The sequence below is a fragment of the Papio anubis genome, chromosome 5, assembly GCF_008728515.1.
Source record: "Papio anubis isolate 15944 chromosome 5, Panubis1.0, whole genome shotgun sequence".
Lineage (NCBI taxonomy): Eukaryota > Metazoa > Chordata > Mammalia > Primates > Cercopithecidae > Papio > Papio anubis.
In genome coordinates, this window is record NC_044980.1 from 21,067,657 (window position 1) to 21,091,888 (window position 24,232).

At 34.3% G+C, this 24,232-nt stretch overlaps 1 protein-coding gene across 5 annotated transcripts in view; it reads right to left on the reverse strand.

The window, feature by feature from the left end:
* CDH12 (cadherin 12) overlaps window positions 1–24,232 on the reverse strand; it is a 1,145,481-nt gene that overhangs the window by 102,864 nt on the left and 1,018,385 nt on the right. For all 5 annotated transcript variants that reach the window (XM_031666714.1, XM_031666715.1, XM_031666713.1 and 2 more), the window contains 2 exons: window positions 14,716–14,835; window positions 1,843–2,010 (listed from right to left, as the gene is read on the reverse strand). In XM_031666714.1, coding sequence (XP_031522574.1) covers window positions 1,843–2,010; window positions 14,716–14,835 — 288 coding nt within the window. The remainder of the gene's footprint in view (window positions 1–1,842; window positions 2,011–14,715; window positions 14,836–24,232) is intronic.

The following is a 24,232-nucleotide window of genomic DNA, read 5'->3' on the forward strand; positions in this document are numbered from 1 at the left end:
CTCTTTCATTTGTTAAGATCTGAAAACGACCATCTTGTTTCAGTGGGAGTAAAGGACGCCATCTTGGCTTCCTAAGCATACTCTGGCTTCTTTGCCATTGAGCCATTGTCATCATGCCCCTTTGCCCAGTCTCTTTGTCAGGGTCTCCAGTCCAACTTCTACAAACCAGCCTTCATCCATACCCATTAAGATTACATTCTTCTACTTGCTATAACTTCGTATCCCTGATTTAAGAATCCTCACTATCACCCATGTGAATGAGGATATTGACATTATCTAATAGTACATTGGCTATTTCCTACACTCTAGATTGAACATATTTCATATGCACAAAACCCAAAACAAGACCCAATTTCACAATGCCACTTTATATGTATGAGCAGTCTCCCAATCTGTCCTCCTCAACTAGCTATTACAGCTTGCCACACTTAAATAGTTAAAAAAATAAAAATTTAGTGTTTTTAGAGTCGAGATCATATTAGTCACACCATATATTAGGGAAACAAATGCATTATTTCTTTCTCCTTTTAAATTTCTTTTTTCCTGTTTTCCTTAATAACAAAATAAGGAAAAGCATTGCTTTAAGACTCTCTGTGTTATTAATCATAGCGTATTATATAGTAGCCACTTGTCAGATACATTTATATGCAAAAGTACAATTATTTCTTGTTTCTTTAATTAGTTATTTTAATTGACAAACAGAAATTGTTCACCTTTAATATGTACAACATGTTTTTAAATGTATGTACTTATTGGGAGTGGGATGGCTCAGTCAAGCTAAAACATATTCATTAAAGTATAATTATTTCTAATTGCCACTCAAAACATTTGGCCTTTAGACTTTTGGTCACTAAATTAAAACATTTCCATCAATAAAATAGAGGTTTATGATTTTAAGAAAAAAATGACAAAGTAGTAAAATATGGAAAAACATATATATAGCCAAAGGAATAAATAAAATGTTCATTTAGCTAAATATCCTCAATATTATATATTTTAGTAGATGAACTCGTAAACTGTCCTGGAGTGGAACGAGAAAAAACTGTGTTTTTTTTTAACTGTTTATGCAAATGACTGCCTAGTGACCTAATTAAGATCCTATACAACCAGTGAGAGAAACATGTAGCTTCTGTATTCTAAGTCCTAGGGACACTGAAATGCACCAGGAATAAAACAGGTAGTGATTGGTGTTAAATGTAATACTGCAACAGAAAACTACATGTAACACAAGTGAGAACTCATTCCCAACAAGAAACACAGAGTTATAGAGAAGACGTAGGTGTGAATCACTCTGTTATCATAGGAACTATAGCAATTTTCATCTATTACAAAACTAAAATGAAATAACTAATCAGAACTAAAGTACTGTAAATAGTATAAATATCATACATGAAAATATTTGGAAATGATTCAACACATATAATCACTAAAGAGAAGGCACAGAATTCTGATGCTAATTATATTACATAGCATCTAATACGGTGGGATATGTGTCAAAAGTATGAAGCTCCATATTACATTAGATTTGGCACATTTATATTACTTTCTCAGTTAATAAAACACTATGGTAAGATCCCAACTTATTTTGAAGATGTTACTTTAATAAAAATTGATAGCATAAGACCAGTACTTCAACTATTGGCTCATTATTTTTTACTAAAGTAACACTAGACATGAATCTCATCAAAATGTTTAATTCTGAAGATGTGTAATTTTTAATTAGCTTCTGCTTCCTAAAGACTAAGTGTCTAGAAAAATGATTTTCATTCCTGTAGCATTCAATGACACCATTAAATTTTTTTAAACCACAATAATTTAGGCTTAGCAGGAAAGGTGACATACTTTTGGGGAATCGAGGTGGATTGTCATTGACATCGGTGAGAGTGATGTTGACTATTGTTGTTCCGGCTAATCCTCCAAGCTGTCCTCCCATATCCTTGGCTTGGATGAGAACTTGATATTGTTCTTTGACTTCTCTGTCCATGTTTGGCAAAGCTGTTCTAATGACACCTTAAGAGATAAAAGCAATAATGTAAAGTAAATATCACAAATGCTGTGTTTTCTGAAATAAAATAATCTGCAACAACATGATTCTACCTAGAATCACTAACAGAGACATAATAGCTATAATTATATCTTTTAAAAAGTGAGACATTGAAAATGTCCAATGGTTAGGAAATAATTTAAAATATTATAGTAGCTACATAATAAAATGCCGTGCCACAATGAGAAATATGGTTAAAGAACAATGTATCACCTCTAAGAAATAGTCATCATTCATAAGTAAACCAAGTTAGACACGATTTATATGCATGATCCTATCTTTAAGAAGAAGAAATCATTAAAAATTAGAGAGAAAAATATAAATGCTAAAAATACCAAGTGGTTAAAATGAGTATGCAATTTCCAATTATTACTACTTTCTTCTTTGTTCTTCTGTTTATTTTCTAGGATAAAAATACTAATTTCTTTTCTAAAAATGCATTCAATAACTTGGTTACATATTTTGTTTTGTCTTTCAGAATTCCCGTTAGTTATTTTAGCAACAGATATTTCACTAAGTTTCTCCAGCTTCCAGGACAGTGCTTGCCATTTACAAGGAACACAGTGAGTATATGCAAACCAATTAACTGAATGAGTGACTGGCTGAGTGAATGAATCTCTAAATAATTAAATTTACAAGTGTGAACTTTATAGTACATGTGCATATTTACATACTGTCCTCATTTCCTGTCCTGGTGTCCAAGTGTAAAAGTAGTTTATATTCCTATTTATTCATAGTAAAAGAACCAAAACCTCCTGGATTATTCTCAAATAAAATCACGAATAAATTTCATACCAAATTCCAATCTTCAGTCAATGGTTTTAGGGAGAGATTGGACAGCATTTGTTTTAAACACAGCTGGCTTTAATAGTGTTGTTTCTTTCTTTAAGAAACATGCTACTTTCTTTAAATAGCATATATAAATAACAAATATAATATCAACAAAAATAAATCAACCATCAACAAACATGCAGAATCCAAATCATAAAACCAACTTACATCCCTGTTTTACCTGTATTTTCCACTCTCTACTTAACAAACGCTTATTCAAATTTTACAGTCTGAGATTTCTTCTGACTATTGGCAGGAAATTGTTGCAAAAAAAGACAGCCTTCCTTTATGATGCTGCTACTTTATTTATCAATAGGTACTGACACTTTTTTTTTTTTTTTTTTTTTTAAAGAGGGAGTGTCTCTCTTTGTTGCCCAGGCTGGAGTGTAATGGTGCAATCTGAGATCACTGCAACCTCCACCTCCCGGATTCAAGAGATTCTCCTGCCTCAGCCTCCCAAGTAGCTGGGATTACAGGCACGTGCCACCACACCTGGCTTATTTTGTATTTTTAGTAGAGATGGGGTGACACCTTTTTAATCCAATGTGTTTGCCCTTTCTTCAGCCCAGGCTCCTGATGCTCCATTTCCAAGTCTCTTAACTAAGATTCTTCATCTCTGCCTATGAGTGTTCTGGTTCTACAGACCTTAAGTTATGTGACTTCTGCCTGACTTACAATGCTTACATTTTCTAGATGGATACCTGGGTTTGATTCATCTGCATTATGTCTTGTCCTGTTGTTGACCGAGTCTATCTTAATTCATTTTCAATAAGAAAGTTATGTATATCTTTCTTAATTTATTTCTAGCATAAAAATTTCCAATATGAAAATTATTTCTATCACTATTCATCAGTGTATTTCCATATCTATCTATCTACCTACCTATCTATCTATCTTTCTATCTATCTATCTGGACAGAGAGACAGAATTGTGGAGTTGTTCCTTTCTGGTTATCTGCTGACCTAAATAAAAAAACTATATACTGGGATCCAGTTTGATTAAAACATTAAGATGCAAAGTTCTTCTTTTCCCAAGATAATGCCATCAATTTTTGCTTAATTATTGAGAAATTAATAAACAACAGAGTAGCTATGAAAAGAATGACTTCTTGAAAACATTCTTCTCCTGCATTAAGATAAACTGCAATGTTTAAAGATTCTCATGTTAAATTTGGAGTTTGGTTTAGCACCCAGATTCCAACTCCAAAAAAAATATACACATAACTACACTATTTTTCCTCTGGAACAGCGGTATTTAAATGGAAGTGGTGCTGGGGCAGGGGAAGCACACCCTGGTCATCACTAGAAATTGACTTTCAAACTACACATGCAATCCTTTCCTCTGTCTGAGTTCTACCTACCATCCAGTTGGTAGCATTACACTAATAGCAGGGCTAGAAGCAGTAGAGAGGTCACTCATAAGACACAGGGTAGAGTAGGAGGGCAGGGCTGTGAGTGTGATGCAAAAGGTCTTGACAATTTTTATGAAACACTGGAAAAAATACATATCTATTCTTAACTCTGATAACACCTATTTTGTCTCTGTTCAATTGCATCTTAATGTTTTAATCTAACTGGATCCCAGTAGATAGCTTTTTATATAGGTTTGCAAATAACCAGAAAAAATACAATTCCACAATTCTCTCTGTCCAGATAAATAGATAGTTATAGAAATAGATAGATGGATAATGATATAGTGACAGACCTTCTGCTAGCATCTATTTGGTGACAGTCACAAATGCAACTACAGTTTCGAAGACTATCTTCCATAATTCCAAACTTCTTTCAAATGTTCTGCTGTATCTTAATATAAGTTAATTCTTATTATTACCTGAGACTACTGAGATAGATAGATAGATAGATAGATAGATAGATTAGATTAGATTAGACTAGATTAGATTAGATTGATATGCTTTTTAAATTCATTTCCAGGAGCATAGCGACTATATGAATAATGGAAAGCCTGACTTATCTAAGGTATAGATGACAGAAGTAATGTCAGCATTGATAACCTGAAACTTAGTCTAGGATCCATCATACCATTTCACATGAATAAATATATTTAAAGATGGTGTTTATTCAAAGAAATGACAAGTTGGTAGGGGATCATTTGAATAATGCAATTCACAGAATTATTATGTTACCTAGCCCCTATAAATAGAGTAAGAATTGTGAGACTCCAACAAGAAGTGCCTTCATTCCAATCATCCACTCCTAATGGTCAAAGCTTGTGAGAAGATGCCACTTGAAGTGCACACATTGGAGTGCTTAGGCTCCAGCTATTCCACTCTCTCCAGGTCCACTGAGCCCCTAAACTTCTCCAAACTTCTTGTCCTCATTCTCTCAGTTCCCCAATGAATGCCTGCCCAGTTAGTGGACATCTTTCTGGTTTCTTCCACTTTAGTCTTTTTTTTGTTTTTTTCTTATGAAGCCTTTTCTGACTCACAGCATGGCTTCAGGAAGAAATGACTGTACCCACCCTAAGATTCAATCATAGCGTGTAGAATGTTTTAGTGCATTTTTTGATTTGTTGCCTGTTTACCTTTCTTTACCAGACCAAAAGCCACTTTAGGACAGAGAGAAGTCCTTTCATTTGCTTTTCTGTTTCTGGCATCTAGTTAATGTCTGGCTCAGATTGATAAAGGACATAGAAAGAAATTATTTAGGCAGATAGTAAGAGTAAAAGAGTCCTTGGTAAAATTTCCCTTTTAATAAAAAGCAGCGTCCAAATCATTTCTTTTCTAACAAAGAGCAGCCTGAAAAACTGAACTGCAGACATAGATAAGCAAGCTAGAAGCTTGCTCCAGGGAATGCCAGCAGCTGTGCGGAGAGAAAAGGGCTGCCTGGGAGCCAGGCATGTTCAACATGGAGGCTCTGTCTTCCCTTTTCTTTGTCACCACATGCACAGTAAAGAACTAGGCAACATGACACTAGCCAGGTAGAGAACCCGTCTCAATAAGAGATTAGGGTGGGGTGGCCAGATTTTCACACGCTGTGCAAATGGCACACCTAGCCCTAACCAGTTTTTCATACCTTATGCAAACAGTACACCTGGTCTGACCAATCTTTCGTGCCCTGTGTAAATCAGACATCACCTCCTCAAGCTTATCTATAAAACCTGCTGCATTTCACCACAAAAGCAGAAACCCATTCGGGTCCCCCCTCTCTGCAGGGGATCCTTTCTCTTTCTTTTGCCTATTAAGCCTCCATTCTTAACCTCACTCCTTGTGTGTCTGAATCCTTGATTTCCTCAGCATGGGAAAAGGAACCTTGGGAATTATCCCAGAGAATGATGCCACTTCAAGAGTATGTCTGGTTTTCTGTTTCCCTGTTCTTAATCCAGCTCTGTTACTTTTTCCACCTATATGTACTATAATTTTTTAGTTCACTGTAAATTTATTATTTTGTGATATCTTTTCTTTTTTCTTCTACTCTCTGTGAATCATAATCCAAATATAGATTTTCTTCTCATTTTTTTCCTGTAGTTTTCCCCCATCTTCTACCCATGCCCTGAAAAATTCATTTCATTGATTTCTTTTACCCTATAGCTATTTATTTTGCAAAAGAAGAAGTTTGTTTTCTTGAAAAAAGTTGTTGTCTATTTTCAACTTATCACTTTTTTACTTTGGAGCTAAATATCTGGGGAGGCAAGTCCAGACATTATCTTAATCATTCTGAATAATGTCATGAAATAAGAAAATGGCTTTTTGTAGATAGCATATGAGAAAAAGTTTTTTTGCTTTTCTCCAAATTCTAGAGATTTAGACCAGCACTGTACGAACTTAGGGGACTGGCAGATGAACAATGGGTAAATGGCTTTATTCTCCTCTCAATGAGGTTTATAGTTCAAAGGAGACTTAGGCCACCAGTCTGCTGTCCCTAGAGCAGCCATGATGGTGAGGTCAGAGCATAAGCCAGGTCACAGAGCTCCTCCACTCTGAAGTCATCACAGACTGTCCACATCTTTCAGAATAAAGCCCTCACATAATCTTCACTTGCCTGCTGAACTCTGATCTTCTTTTCCACAACTCCTTCCCTCATTCACGGCAGGCTTGCACACTGTCTTCCCGGGCCAGAAATGTTCTTTCCAAGGGGTGCTCGTTTATAGTTCTTCCACTTCCTTTAGATCTTTTTTAAAAGTCATCTTCACAGGACTGTGTTGGCCATTCTATCCAAAATTTCTTTCTAAATTAATTTCTGATTGCTTTTGTAACAAATTACCACAAACCTACCAGCCTAAAACAACATAAACTTACTATCTTACAATTCTAGATGTTAGGAGGCCAACATGGGGCAGGGTATGGGTAGGGCTGTGATTTTTTCTAAATGCTCTTCATCTTCTAGGTGACGGTAGCACTCCTTGGCTCCTGACCTCCTTCCTCCTTCCTCTAAGGCAGTAGCAGCTTAGCATCTTCATGTCTGACATATCATTTTCTGACTCTGACCCTTCTGCATCCTTCTTCTGCTTACAAGAACCCTTGTGATTACACAGAGTCTATCCGTAAAATAATAATAATCACCTCATCTCCACTATCTACGATTAGAACCTTAATTCTTCTTTGCCATGTAACATATTCACAGGTCCTGGGGGTTAGAACATGAACATACTTGGGCAATCATTGTTCTGTCTACCATACATACTCTTCCTTAATATTTCATATTCTTTTCTCTACTTTAGCATTCTTTCCTTAGTCTTTAGGCTATTGAAAATACGGTATATTTCCCTTGTTTATTCTGTTTGCTTTATGTTTCCCCAAATTGAATGTATGTTGATGAAGGAAGGGGCTTTTGCCCCTTCGCATTTTTCTTCGCAGGAAAATGGCTAGCTAGCAGAATGCCAGGCATATAGTAGGCACTCAATATATATTAGTAAAATAAGTAAAGTAATGCATAATACTAGCTGAGGTAACACATGGAAAATAAGTGTTTATCCTTCAAGAGAGATTATGATTTAACATATTTCTTGTAACTTTGATCATTATTGACCCAAATAACTCATGATGTAATTTTGAAGGTGGAGTTATTAGTATTTACCTAGGGGTATTATAGCTATCGTATCATGAAAATGTTGTTGATTAGACCTGAATGAGATCTCTCCTAGTTAAATATAGACTCCAGTGTTTACCAAGTCATCGTTAACTGTTTTTAATAAAGATTTGGAGGAAACATTAAAAACAGTATTTTAATGCACAAGTATGTTAGAGATAGCTAATAAGTTGAAGGATAAAAAGAGTAACGATGGCACTCAAAACTTAACTTCAGCAGTGAGAATATAAGTTTCTGTTTTCAATTCCATGGCTCAGTTATATTAGAGTTATGAGAGACCAGATTCTGCATTATTTTTTGTGAAAAATTACTGAGTTTCATTTCATTTTAGTCTTAAATTAGCCTAAAATGTAAAATGGATTTTTAGAAAATACGAGTACATTCCTGAATAATATTTATTCAAGTGTCATGTTCATCATTGCACAGATTAGGTATATGATTTTTTAAACTTTTTGCTAATGTATTTGAAGGACAAGAAGAGTTATCAGGTTATCTTCAGTAAGAAATTTAGAGGCCATGTTGTCCAACTTTCTAACTGTACCATGCCTTCACTCTCCTATAGGACTTATGAGTCACTTCCTCCAGGAGTTCTTTCCTCCGGAAGCTCTCATCCCTTCAGTCAGTCTAGTGTCCTGTAGTAGCATTATGTATCAGAGAATGATATACCAGAAAACTCACATACAATCTTCTGAAGACCTCATGAGCTCACCCTACTAGACAGGGATCTACCTGATGACCTACTTGATTCATCTTAGTCTCCCAATAACAAAGGACCTGTGAGGTCACATGTTATAGATACATGTGCACCAAATGACATAATCAAATCCAACACCACCAGTTCATTACTCGTCATCTGCTTTAACTCATCCAGTAATGTGAAACTCACAATCTAATGAGTTATCACTCTTATGTATGGTATTTTTCTTATCTTTTTATACATATATATATATGGAGGTAGAATTCTTTCTTCCTGTAACTCACACTATGCATTGATAGCTCTTTTCCTCTCAAGCAGCACAGAATACATCTAGTTCCTCTTCTACATGACAGCTCTACAACTTGCTAAAGGCATATATCACATCCCTCTGGAATATTTTCCTTTCAAGCCCAACTTTCTTAGTTCTTTTTGCTGATGTGTTCATCTCATGATTTCTAAAATAAAGTACATGGAACTCACCCAGAATCTACTTGAAGTCTGACAATGCAGAATACAAGAAAATGATTGCCTGCAATGCCTTCCTGGGCATGGAATTTTACTACACAATCATAATATTACAAAATAGGTAACAATATGTGCTGATTTATCTTAATAACTATTTATTTCCTTGACACAGTTTTCTTTCCTTATTATTATTAGCATCTTTTGATTTCCTTGCTTTGCTATCCCATCATTAATCCTTGCCTTAATGCTCCCTGGCAACTTATTCATTCTGGCAAAAAGTATTAAAAGAGTGACTTTATTGTGTAGGAAAAGACTCTTATTTTGCCCTTAAAGAAAGAAGATATAATTTCTTTCACTAGCACCAACTGAGGTGTCTTACTCAGGTCTACAGATTTTATTCTGAATTAATATCAAAAGATTCCTCCATCCCCAAATGACCCAGCAATCCCTTTTCTGGGTCTATACCCAAAAGAAATGAAATTATCACTTCATAAAGATATCTGCACTTTCATGCTTATTGCAACATTATTCCCAATAGTCAACATATGAAAACAATGTAGTTGTTCATCAGTGGACAAACAGAATAAGAAACTGTGGTATACACATATAATGGAATACTATTCAACCTTTAAAAAGGAGATCCTGCCATTTGCCACAACATGGATTGGCCTGGGGGACAGTGTTCTAAGTGAAATAAGCCAGGCACATAAATAAAAATATTGTGTGATCTTATTTATATGTGGAATCTTAAAAAAGGTAAAATATGTAAAGAATAAAAGACAGATTATAAGGGTCAGGGTATGGGAGAGAAAATGGGGAGATGTAGGTCAAAGGATACAAAATAGCAAAAATACAAGATAAACGAGTTAAAAGATCTAATACACAACATGAGGACTAGAGTTAATAATAGTGTATTTTATTTAGGATTTTTGCTAAATGAGTAGATTATAACTCTCTTTGCCATGAGCAGGAGCCTGGCGCGGTTGAGGGAGAATGAATTAGCAAGATGATGGGTAAGTTAATTTGTTTTACTATAGTAACCATTTATTATGTGTGTGTGTATCTCTTATAACATCATGTTATAATATGGGATATACAAAATAAATTTTTTAAAAGAATGTTCAAATCATAAGCATAAGTATGTGTATAGTATCATAAAGTGTTAGCTCAAAATATAAAGTTATTGGCCCATGCTTTAATTTTAATAGGAAGCTTTTATAACACCAACATATTTTAGAAGACATACAAGAATAATATCGGTCAAGCTATAGGAGGAGGTTTCGTTGGGAGATAGACTTGAAGATAATTATCTCTGAATGAAAGGTTGATAGACTCAAGAGCAAAAATCTTGGGAAAGTATTAGTCATGTGGGCAAACTTTATCATGTTTCCCTAAGCAGAATTTAGAACAGGATCACACAGCAAGAAATATCAGAACAGGAAATAAAAAACTTTTAAAGTATCTCCTGCAACTCTATTCTCACTCAATTGTTTTCTTAATATGAATTCTATAAATACATGTAGAAACGTGTAAAATAATCATTTGTAAAGGACATATTTTTTACAATACATGTAAATTAAGAGATATGGAGGGAAATGTTTTGGCTAAATGGTGTAATGGTTTGACAAAAATGTAAACATACTTAATGCAACTGAATTGTCCACTTAAAATGGTAAAAATGGTCAATTTTATATAACGTGTATTTTACCTTGATAGGAAAACAATTTTATAGATTAACAAGAGGATATTGAGGTAAAATAAAATTAATGCATTCTCAAGTAGAGCTTAGATCATTTAGAATACAGCATACCATTACCATATGATGTGAAATATGGCAATACCTAGTTACTGAACTCAGACTAGTTATTTAGAATCATTTAGGGAAAATTTAAATGCATTAACAGAATTATAATAATAAATTAAGACATAAGAGTTCATCATTTATACTGACATTTGTTTTCTTAAATGGAGCAACTCTATTATCAAAACTATTGAGATGTTCAGCATCCTGATTTCAATCACTGAATTAAATATTATAATATTTTTGCTCTTGTTTAATGTTTTATAGATTATAGAGATTTATAAATATTTTATAAACATTAAGTGAAATAATTTGTATAATTAAATAATACAATATGTTAATATAAAAACATTTTAATGCTTTATAAATGTTAAGTATAATAAAGATAATTGTTTAATGTTTTTATAGTTGTAACTACATGTTGGGTGCTTTAAATGTCATTTACTAATCATCTAAAGCATATAAATGAATGCATTTGGATTTTAACTCAGAGTAAACTATTTCATAGTTAAGACAAAAAGTTGTCGAATGCAATGATTTTTAAAGAACTATTATTTATTGGTTCATTTCATGGAATAAATGAGTTTATACTGTGTAGAATGTATCAATTTATATTGTTTAGAAATAAACTTGCCATATCCATTTAAAGAGAGATGCTGGGAATGTTTGTCAAACAACAGTATCAATACAGAAATCTTTTTATTTTCTCATTTCAGATGAAACACAAAATGATCTCTTTATCTCTTCATAAATATTTAGGCACCAGAGGTTTTGATGAAACTTTTCAGAGTTGTTTTAAGCTGTTTTCTACACTCAAATGTGGAAAATTTCAGATAATATTAGTTTTTCATGCATTTTATTTAATAACAGCAAAGAAATCATAAAGGGAAGCTATATGGCTGGAACAAATGGAGCCTATTTCTGAGAAATTGCAATTATCCTTGATTTTTGATTTACTCTTATCTACCACAAGGTGATAAATTTGACAAAAAGTCTTCTTAATGGTTTCTGTGCATGAAGAGCTAGTTTTCATTCTCTTAATGAAGTGCTTCATCATCCACTCTTTTCCTGCCTAGTGGTCTGAGGCATTGTTAATATCAAGACTTCTGTCTCCAGTGAAAATCAATGCTTCAAAAGTCTATTACATAGCTTACGACAGAATTGTTTCACTCTTAGTTCTAAATAATAAACATTATATAAAACATAAATACAAAATTATAAAAGTTACATTACATATTCATGTACTGTATGGTAAAACAAACTTTTTAAAGATACTAGAATATACTGAAAGTCGATATTGGCCAAGTGAAATCTAGGGAAGAGTACGTTTTTTGGCTCATAAAGTTGTTTGGTATTCATTTGACCATAACAATTATATTCTTAACCCTTTCTTTACATTTAAATTTATCTTTGTTTGATTTTTGTCTTGCTTTTTAAAGGTTAGATATGGTTTCATCTACAGTTATTTTACCAATATTAAATGCTTAATGTTAAGTCCTTAATTCTCTCTAAGAGAATACTCACTCTTATTCTGAGTATATAAACTCACCTACTTTAGAGTTTATCATTATAATCCAATGAGTGATCTTTAATATTCTTTTTCTTCACCAATCTCTATACACATACTTTTCTCATTTTTTTATTCCTCTTGCCTTTCAGGAATATTCTTCATAGGCTGAAGGGATCTAAGAGAACTGCATTGTCCATACTTTCATTTCCGGTCAGATTACCCATTATAGCACACCTCAAAAAGATATATAACTATACAAGAAAAAAAAAAAAAAAACCCATAGTGGCCCCATCTGAAGAAATGAAATATTTTAGATAATTTTCCTTCATTATTTTCATATATTCTGCCTATTCTCCAGGCCTTCTTAATTCCTCTGGAACACTGTAGGATCATAAACTTCGTTGGACAACTTCCCCAATCTTTTTTTTTCAATTTACCCCCCTTTTCTACAAAATAAATATAAGATTTTTTTTTTCACAGCTAAAAAATAACCACAAAAGCTCCTTTTAGATGGTATTGCTAAACATTTTCTTATCTTTGCTGCCGTATTTCTTGAAAAATCACTTGCATGGTAAGGTGTAATTTTCTCATCATGCACTCACTTTTAACATTTGACAGACTGGCTTTTATTCTCCAAAAGTCTATGCAAATCAGAGAAGCTTCTTTGTCCTAAGCCATTCTGGATTCTCTTCAGTACTGATACTCCCTTCTTACTGGATCTCTTGAAGGACTGATGCTGTCCTTACTACACTCTACCCGTTTTTCAGGTTTACATAGGGGAGTGACTCCCTATTTTAGTTCTTTAATTTTTTGATGACTTCTGCCCCCTATTGGCTTAATGAGGAGGATAAGAAATTAAGAGAGAATGGCAGGTTCAGTTGACAAAAAGTGTTGCAGATTTTGCACTTCAACTTTTGTTAAGAAACATCAATAGACCTTATGTTTCCAGGCAACATTAATACATAATAATTGTTAATTAACTTATATCTAATTAGTATACCAGATTTTTACACATACCTCTCAGGAAGTATCAATTATAAAATGTTTAACTTATTTGAATGTATAGTGTCTGAAATATATACTTTTTTTTTTTTTTTTGAGACGGAGTCTCGCGCTGTGTCACCCAGGCTGGAGTGCAGTGGCGCGATCTCGGCTCACTGCAAGCTCCGCCTCCCAGGTTCACGCCATTCTCCTGCCTCAGCCTCCGAGTAGCTGGGACTACAGGCGCCCGCCACCACGCCCGGCTAGTTTTTTGTATTTTTAGTAGAGACGGGGTTTCACCATGTTAGCCAGGATGGTCTCGATCTCCTGACCTCGTGATCCACCCGCCTCGGCCTCCCAAAGTGCTGGGATTACAGGCTTGAGCCACTGCGCCCGGCCTGAAATATGTACTTTTCAAATGCATGTTGGTATTTAAAAATTAATTTACAACTTTAAAATGTAACTTATTAGTTCAGTATGAGAACAATTTTCCATTATTTTAAGTTCACATGATGCATCATATTAAATTCAGTTTGCAATATGTTCGAATGTAGTATATAATCATTGACAAAATAACCATTGTTGTGGGATTTCTGCTTCAACTGTGACATGGAAGGCCTACTTTGATCACTGGTCAAGTGGTCGAGTCTTCTTAGCAAAGTATTCAATGTTCAGATATTGATTGTTTAGAAACAGAGCTTCCTCATTTATTTAAAAGGAAAGACAAAATATTCCACGTGCATAGCCTCCTGCCCTTCGTATGCTACTCATATTATATTTGAATTTGAAAACTGCTATTTTTAATTAACAGTGGGACTGTATTTGAAAACATAGGCAAACAGAATCAATGATTTTGGTATTGCAAGATTGTCAAGTCTCTCCCTTCTCCCACTATAAGCATAAGTCTCTATTAATCTAAACCAAGCATTCATAACCCTTATATATATAGCAGTAGAAGCTCCAGGATGTTCCCATGTGTTGTTAAAGCCCAAAACTAAATATAACCGAACCCATCCAATAAATATGAAATGAAAAGCTATTATAGCTGGAAGAATTTTTTTTAAGTAGACTTTTGAAAATTTTAAATAAGACCAACAATGACTGCCGACCTAACAAATTGGAACTTTATAAAGATATATTAAAAGTTTTATTTTACACAAAGTTCACTTAAATGGAAATCGTTCTTCAGCAGCAAGGTAAGATCCCATCTTCTTTGCTTAATGCACATTGCACTGAAGCTTTATGGCTGTATTACAATATGCAACTCCCCATGCCAAGATTTAATTAAAGTTTAAATATTTGAAGGGCTGGTGATAATGTTGCCTCTAATAAAAAATTTACCTGTCTTGGGATCAATAGAGAAATAAGGTTGTCCCTGAAGAATGCTGTAAACGACTCTGGCACTGTTTCCATAGGTCGGGTCATCTGCATCTGTGGCCTTGACCTGGAGTACATATGCACCTGGAAAATAAGACAATATCACTCCAGCATTTTTGTTTTACCTCTTTCAAGGTCATGTCTCTTATCTGCTGAACTCAATTTTCCTTTGGTATTTGACCTATGTCAAGTAGGCCATGAGTACATGATGTCACTGAGGATAGTTTAACCATTATAACCAAAATGTTGAGCAATGATATAGTTGTTAGTACAAATCACAACTTTAAATATATATTTTAAAAGCTGTGTCCATTTCTAGGAGATGAACCATTGAAATGAAAGTCATCATGATACCTTTATTGATTGGTCCACCAAAGAAAGCATGGACGCCACTTATATTAGCTCATCTGCTTACTATTGATGTTTTAATTTTATGATTAAGATATCAATAGAGAGACTAAAAGGTTTAGAGTGTACTGAACATTAGAGGTTGTTAAGTAATTTGCAATTGCAATTTAAAAATTAACAACTACCTACTAGCATCAGGAAGCCTTTAATTAGAAAAGGAATATTTGATAAATTGAGAAACTATAAAGAATAGCAAAATAGCTATAAGAGCACTTCTTTGCCTCAAGATTGAATGAACCTAAAGATTCAGTGACATAGGAAGACACCACAAACAATCAAATGATCTGCAGCTTTCCTAATTTTTTTTTTTTTTTTTTGGCATGGGTATATTTTTTCTGTACTAAAAGAAGTTGAAGAGAGCTTTTCTCTGTATTTTCCTTATCTGTTCATAAGCACATTGAAATCAGTCTCTAAAGATGTGTAAAGTGAGTATCTCTTCCTAACGTCCTATTCAATGTTACTATTCTGAGTTCAGAACAAAGTGAAATCAAAAGTACCCAAATTGGAGCAAATAAAATAGACATATATATGTGTGTGTATATATATACATATATTTCTATATATCTATATACATACATACACATACACATGTGTACATCCAAATTTATACAGTGAGTGGAACTCCCTTAATCTGTTGGAGGCACTCAAAGTAACTGTTCTGTTTGGGGAAAATAGGATTGTTCCTTTTCATTCAATTACTCTTTCAGCCTTTTCTCTAAGAGTATAAATTTAGAACAAACTATGTCTTCCTAGATTACTATAGAAGCTAAAAGAATGAATTACTTTTTCATTTCTACCATTTTCTTTTAATAAATGTTAGGCTTGTGACAAGAGTAAGAAACGATAACTTTTTGTAGACATTCAATGCCAAGGTCTTTCAGTTTAAAATGGTTGAGTGAATCTTGGCTTTATTAACAGAGGAAAAACATATTACAGCAGCCTTTCCCAAGAAAAGAAACTTTTAGAGGGAACTTTTAGAGGGAATGTAGATAAACATTACTGGGAAGTCAGGAGTGAAGACTAATATTATCCATCATCATCACCATCATCATCATCAACATCATCACTATCATTAATCACAATTTGACCAACATTTATTTCTATGAAGCATTGGGTACCTGGATTAAAGATTCATTAAAACTACCTTTCTATAATGCTATAGAAATAGACAGTTTATTAAGAGTAAAGGCCTATCTTCTCAGCAGTATTTTCCTCCAGAATATTCATCAGGATGTTTACTATCCCTCCACTACACATGTGTTATATAGGCAAAGTCTACAAATATTCACTGCTGCCCTAATTCTGGATATAAATATTACAGTTGAAAAACTATACATTGTTCTACATGTTGGATATATTTGAAGGAAAGGAACGTATTATACTTAGTTACAAATAGGAAATTAAAATACTTGAGAAATAAGAAATATTTAGTGACAACATTAATAAAATTTGCCAAACTAACACCACATTGCAATGTACAGTGGGGAAAGCAAAGATGAACACATATTGTCTTCACTTTTACATTTTTGTTTTTAATGTTTACATGAACCTCCACTATGCTGAACAAATATTTTCTTCTATTAGTTGTATTAAATTGTTTATGTCAGTTATTTTTAAAGCTCAAATATTTAAAGGAGTGAATTGGGAAATCATTAATGCATCGAAGTTGCAAATATTTTTTCATACAACCCACTTTGAGCTACTTAAAAGGATCACTAGATAGCAAGAATAACTGTATTCCTATCACATTTCTTCAGTTGTATCTATAGAATTAAAAGTAATTGTTCACTGAATTACAATATAGGTTAATCCTTCTTTAGTGAAAGAGCAGATTCCAACGTAAATTCTCCAAAAGTTCTTAAAGATGGCCTTTTTGGGTGTTTACAAGAATGCAGTTAAACACCAGTATACCAGCTTGTTTTGTCAGCTGCTTCATGACTGCCACAAAACTCATGCAAAAGACAGACATTTTGTACTCTTTCCATTAAGAAGTCTCGGTCAGTTGCCTGGAGCATGAAAATCTCCGAGGACTACCTTTTTCAGTGCTTGGATAGCACACCAGCTGTTCCTGACACTATTAAACACTAAATACCCAGGAGGTAAGAGCAGGAGGTTGTGGTTGGGGCATGTTTAATGTGCCACAAGGAAGTAATACAGTCAATGATTTGCAAACAATCTGAAGTAGTCTTGTATGTAGCAGTGAGCTTGAAATTTATTCTCTTATCACTCGAATCCAGGGAATGACAATATAACCACTCTAAATCGTTATATCTGCAGAGAGAATGCGGCTCTTAGAGAAAACACTCTTGTATAAGTGGTGAGAACTAGAGTGCAGAATTTGCAATGGAGAGTTTCAAGTCACTTCAAGTTCCCATATAACACTGCTTTGATCAGTAACAAATTAGTGTATTTTTAGTAACAGTTAAAGCCAGCACTAAAAGTTATTTTATAGTAATAACTAAATTCTATATCTTATACTGTCACTCAAAGGGAATAAATATTTATAAAACTATGATAAAGCAAAGAAAAGATAAACTGATCACTGAGTATGACAAAACTATGATGAAGAGGCATCAGGAGCTGCCCACATGATATAAACTCCAACTAAACAAGTGATCACTAACATGTAAATGACTGTGAGTTAGAGTTCACATGAGATCTGATTTGGATATTGTATTGCTCAGCTCAGGCTACAGTAACAAAATACCACAGACTGGGTGTCTTAAACAATAGAAATCTACGTTCTTACAGTTTTGGACACAAGCAGTTTGAGATCAAAGAGCAAAAAATTGGGTTTCTGATGAGAGCTCTCTTCCTGGTTTCTCACTGTGTTCTCACATTCCCTTTCCTCTGTGCTCAGACAGAGAGACAGAGAGAGAGAGAGAGAGAGAGAGAGAGAAAGGGAAGGAAAGAGAGAGAGAGACAGAGACGGAGAGAGACAGAGACAGAGAGAGACAGAGAGAGAGCGAGAGGAGCTCCTCTCTGGTGTATCCCCCTTTTTTCATAAGGCCACAAGTTCTATTGGATTAGGACCCATCTTTAGGACTTTATTTAACCTTAATTACCTCCTGAAAGGGTCTATCTCCAAATACAGTCACATTCATGGCTTCTACATATGAATTTCAGGAGGATTCAGGTCAGTTCATAACACATCATTTTAGTGTACAGATATGTACATGTTAAACTACATGTGGAAATTAACAACTTATTAAAGCATAATTTATTTCTATGTTGCAAAATTATAGTCATAACATAAGGTAATATCAGTATTTTGCAAACAAACATTCATATCATAATAAAATTCTGATAAATAGACTTATTAAACAGGTATACATTACCTAGATGAATTAATTTAAATTTAAGTCAATATTTTTTGTACAATTTATGTTGAAAACACTAATAGAAAGCATAGTGTTTCACTTTTTAGATTCAATTTTGAGAATTCATACATATAATATCTTATATGGTCAGACAATACATTTGAGAACTCACACATGTAATATCTTATATGGTCAGACAATACATTTACACAGACACAAATGCACAAATGATTTAATAGTTTGTAATTACTCCACTCAAGTTAGTGAGCGTATGAAGTGCTCGGCACACTATCCAAGATGCTAGGGAACCACCATGAACAAAATTGAGAGGCCAGCTCCTGAAATCTTATATCCCATCTAGAAGGGAATGGGAGGAGAAACATTCGAGGTGAGAGACTTCCATATAGTAATCAGGAAAAGCAATTTTGTAAAATCTCATTTATATAGAGACCTGAATAGTTTTTTTGCACTTTCCTTTTCCCCCTAATTTATTTATTCTTTAATTGACAATATTGTATGTATGTCTCGTGTAGAGCATGTTTTGAAATACGCATACATTGTGGAATAACTAAACTGAGCTAATTAACTTATGCATTCCCTTACATATGTGTCACTTTATGTAGTGAGAACACTTAAAATCTACTTTCCTAGCAATTTTCAAGAATACAATACACTACTATTAGCTGGAGTCACCATGTTGTGTGTTAGACGTCCAGAATTTATTTCTCCCATCTAACTGAAATTTTGTATACTTTGGGCAACATCTCCCTAGTCTGCCCACTCAGTTTCCCTTAACCACCTGTATTAGTTTGTTCTCATACTGCTGTGAAGAAATACCCGAGGCTGGGTCATTTATAAAGAAAAAAGATTTAATTGACTCATAGTTTAGTATGGCTGGGAAACCCTCAGGAAACTTACAATCAGGGTGGAAGGTGAAGGGGAAGAAAGGCACCTTCTTCACAGGGCAGCAGGAAGGAGAATTTCTGAGCAAAAAGGGAAAAGCCCCTTCAAATTTTATGAAAATGCACTCAGTATCACGAGAACAGCATGGGAGAAACAGCTCCCATGATCCTATTACCTCCACCTGGTTCTGCCTTCAATCCAATCAGTTCTCCAGAAGGTTGTGTATGCTCTGAATCAGTGTCCAATATATGGTACTGTTTCTCCCATAACCGGGATTCACCAGTCTAGGAATCAAAGGGTGGACACAGTACCACTCACCATCACCCCCTAGTGATCCACTAGCAAAATTCTTACTTCCTGTTTCTGTGACATTACATCCTGCTGGCCTAGTGGTCTTAGTTCCAGAGGGGGAAATGCTGACACCAGGAGACACAACAACGATTCCATTAAACTGGAAGTTAAGATTGCCACCTGGCCACTTTGGGCTCCTGCTAACTCTAAGTCAACAGGCTAAGAAGGGAGTTACAGCGTTGGCTGGCGTGATTGGCCCAGATAATCAAGATGAAATCAGTTTGCTACTCCACAAAGGAGGTAAAGAAGAGTACGTGTGGAATACAGGAAATCTCTTAGGGCATCTCTTAGTATTACCATGGCCTCTGATTAAGATCAATGGGAAACTACAACCACCCAATCCAGGCAGATACAATTGGCCCAGACTCTTCGGAAATGAAGGTTTGGGTCACTCCACTAGGTAAAAAAAAACATGACCTGCTGAGGTGCTTGTTGAAGAAAAAGGGGATACAGAATGGGTAGTAGAAGAAGGTCATCATCCATACCAGCCATGACCACGTGACCAGTTGCAGAAATAAGTACTGTAATTGTCATGAACACTTTTTCTTTATTTTGTTAAGAATATGTTTGTGCATGTATACATTTGTACTAAGAAAAATATCTTCATTTTCTTTATCATGTGACACAAGATTTATTGAATTCATATCAGCATTAAGTATTGTTAACTTTCTGTAATAGCATTTAGATTAAGGATTAGCATGCTTTGGGTTGTACAAGGGATAGCTGTATTATGGTAGGTGTAATTATGACCTTATTATTGTCTTTATTTGGAGATTATGTATGACTTCAGGAGACGTGTATGGGTTAAAGTTGACAACAGGTGGACTTGTGATGTTTAATATTGAGTGTCAACTTGATTGGATTGAAGGATGCAAATTATTTTTACTGATGTGCCTGTGAGGGTGTTGCCAAAGGAGATTAACATTTGAGTCAGTGGACTGGGAGAGGCAGACCCACCCTCAGTCTGGGTGGGCACCATCTAATCAGCTGCCAGTGCAACTGGAATAAAGCAGGCAGAATAAGGTGGAAGGAGCTGACTTGATGAGTCTTCTGGCCTTCATCTTTCTCCTGTGCTAGATGCTTCCTGTCTTCAAATATCAGACTCCAAGTTCTTCAGCTTTTGGACTCTTGAACATATACCAGTGGTTTGTCAGGGGCTCTCAGGCCTTCAGTTACAGACTGAAGGCTGTACTGTTAGCTTCCCTACATTTGAAGTTTTGGGACTTGAACTGGCTTCCTTGCTCTTCGGCTTGCAAGTGGCCGATTGTGGGACTTCACCTTGCGATCTTGTGAATCAATACTCCTTAATAAACCCCCTTTCATACATACATTAATCCACGAGTTCTGTCCCTGTAGAGAACCGTAATACACCACCATTCTACTCACTGCTTCTGTGAGTTTTAATTCCATGCAGAGGCAGCTCTGGGTAAAAGAGGTTCTGGAAGTGTTGAGGGAAACCTCAGGAAAATCAGAGCCACCTTCACTGTGGATCAAAAACCAGATGGAAGAGGTGGCAGAGAAAATGGTCATGTATGACTTTTTAAGCCACTGTTAGGACTCCTGTGGGATTTAACTACCCTTTCTGCATTGACTTATCTTTATCACATTATCTCTATATATCTAGTATACTTACCCACTAAGCTGTATCTCAGTTTTTATTAACATGAAACAGATATAACTAACTACACATTAATTTTTCCCCAATACAAAACAACCTTAGCATACTTGCACACAATTTATACTTATTGTATGGTGCAATTGCATTAATTTAAAATTACATGAAAGCTTAACAAAAATAAAAATATTTTGACTGAGAATGTAACAAAGTGAGTAGTACTTTACAATTTGTAATGACTATTTGCTTTACATAGTATTTTCATCTCTGATTAAATTTTGTTGTTTTCCAGTGTAATTTCTTGAACCTTATTTTATTCATTAAATATACTGAATGGGTATTTTATAAAAGCACATAAAAATCCATCTCACAATTTTTAACGAATTTCTTTTCCGTGGACACTTTGTTAAGAGGATTTTGTTTATTTTCTCTATTACAAAAAATTCTGCTATTGGTAAATTCTTACTATTGCCAAAGTTGGATCAAAAAGCATATAGATTCAACATATTGAGCTGCATTGTCAAGGTGACTACCAGAAATTTTACTTCTTTACATTCCTATCAACAAGGTATATTTTCTAACGTTCTCACCAGCACATATCCTAATTGTTTGTACTTTTTATTTTATGCTTGAACTTTAACAGCATATGGTTTTTGGTCATTTCTATTGTGTGTGTGTGTGTGTGTGTGTGTGTGTGTGTGTGTGTGTGTGTACCAGCTGCAATCTTTCTTAATCTACTTTTTTCATGTGTTATATCTGTGTCTATCTATTGAAAGCTTAATTTACTAACTTATTTTTATTTGCTTTCATTTTTATATGGTAACTTTAAATGGTTTCCTTCTGTGTGAATGTGTTTATATCTATGTGTGCATGTGTGGTATATATACCTTAAAAACCATTATCCTTTAGTGTTTGTGTTTGGTAAAATTATGTGGGTTTTTATCCTTTTGTGTTTGGTAAAATTATGTGAGTTTTATTGTTTAGTCTTCTGAATTTCTATACAACAAGCATATGGGTTCTGAAGCCCAGACCAGGCGAGCCACCTTAATTTCATGATATAACTACAGAGGGCTTGCTTCTGCTCTTTTATGTATCATGTAGTAATCATCCCTTATTTATTTGATTTAATTAAGACTAATAATATAAAGGCTTGGGATAAATTTTAAGAATCATCTGGCACAATGTTCCCATTTTACAATCCAATGCTTGAAGGCCAGAGATGTTGAAATCATTCTTATTTTTACTTAAAGACATTCTTGTACAAAGTGGTAGCAAGGTGAGGGTGGAACTGAGCCCCACTAACTCACAATTTCAGTTAAAGTAGTCATGAGTTTGTTAATTCATTCATGTCTTCTTTCAATAAATTTTGTTAATTCATTCATGTCTTCTTTCAATCAATAAGTATTTACATTTGTATACTATACACTAGATGCTACTTTCAATGAACAGTAAAAAAGTATGTTACATAATTATTTATTTTGTAAAATGCTACTTCTAGTGTGACAGTTTTGTATTCAATGCATTATTTACATTGGGAGCATTAAATAAACTTGATAGGAAGACATAGATAATAGATAAATATAAGCAGATTATATTTAATGTATGGCCTCTAGAAAATGTTTTTAAAATTTTCCATATGTATAGGAATTGCATATGCTCTTGCTTTTTAATTGCATATGCTGTTGCTTTTTATCACTCTGTCATTGTCTTAACAGGTTGAGGTCCTCACCTTCTCACAACTGGAAAGCTGAAATGAATCCTATCTGCTTTCTCCTTCAGCCCCTTCAGTTCCTTTAACATAGGAATAAAGGAATCATTGAGCCAATTCAAAAGATTGATCCTATTACTTTCATTGATTACAAAAATAAAATGGAAATAAACAAAACAGAACAAAAACACATAAAGCTCTAATGAGTTTCTATCCCTGTTTTTTAAAAAATCATCTAAACTCATTGACATGCTAAGAACAGCGTGACATGAATAGATTTCAAATGTGCCTTGCAGATTAGATTCCAACTGTGCTGCCAGAGACCCCATGCTGTAACTACTCATACTTATTTACTGTTTATGATGAGGCTCTTTCATGCCTCTGTGCTCTTGAACAGGTGATTCTGCAACCTGGAGGACATTTGCCTCACTGTTGATGTCCAGGTCCATGCCACTTGTGTGGACCCTTTCATTTCTGATCTCAGGCAGAGATCATTTGTTCACTCCTCTGTAATCTCATCACACTTAGAATATTTTGAGTTTTTAAAACTCAGTGTGTGTTTTTTCTTACTATAGTAAAACAATTTTACCCCAATGGCCCTATCATATTTATCTTTCGACACCAAGCACCTAGCAGAGGTCTGTCATTAAGTCCAAAATAAATGTTTATTGATTAGATATTTATAGTAATCACATAGACCTTTACACAGAAAAGACAGAAATACAATACATAATTCTATAAAGAGTGACCTGGTAGCTGGTTATGATCTTTCGAGTCATTTTCAATACTAAACTGGGGGTTCTGCTGATATTGAATTTTCTAATATACTTCACTGTTTTCAATTTAGAGAGTAGAACCAAAAGTAAACAGCATTACTTTAAAAAAATCACATAGGCAAGAAGACTTAGCCAATTTATGGAGTGCAAATCAGGAGAGTTAATGTAAATTTCTTTGCAGAATAACATGAACCTTTCTCAGAACTGACGCGTGTAACAAAAAGAGAGAGATTTCATGTAGCAAATCAGTTTTATTTTTTATTTTTGCTTTTGCCTTGTGTATATACATTGCATTATGATCTAGAGATACAACAGAATTAGGAAAATTGTATTTTTGAATTCTTATTTCAGAATTATAAATATACTAAAGTTGCTTTCCAAATAAGAATGCAAAATAAAA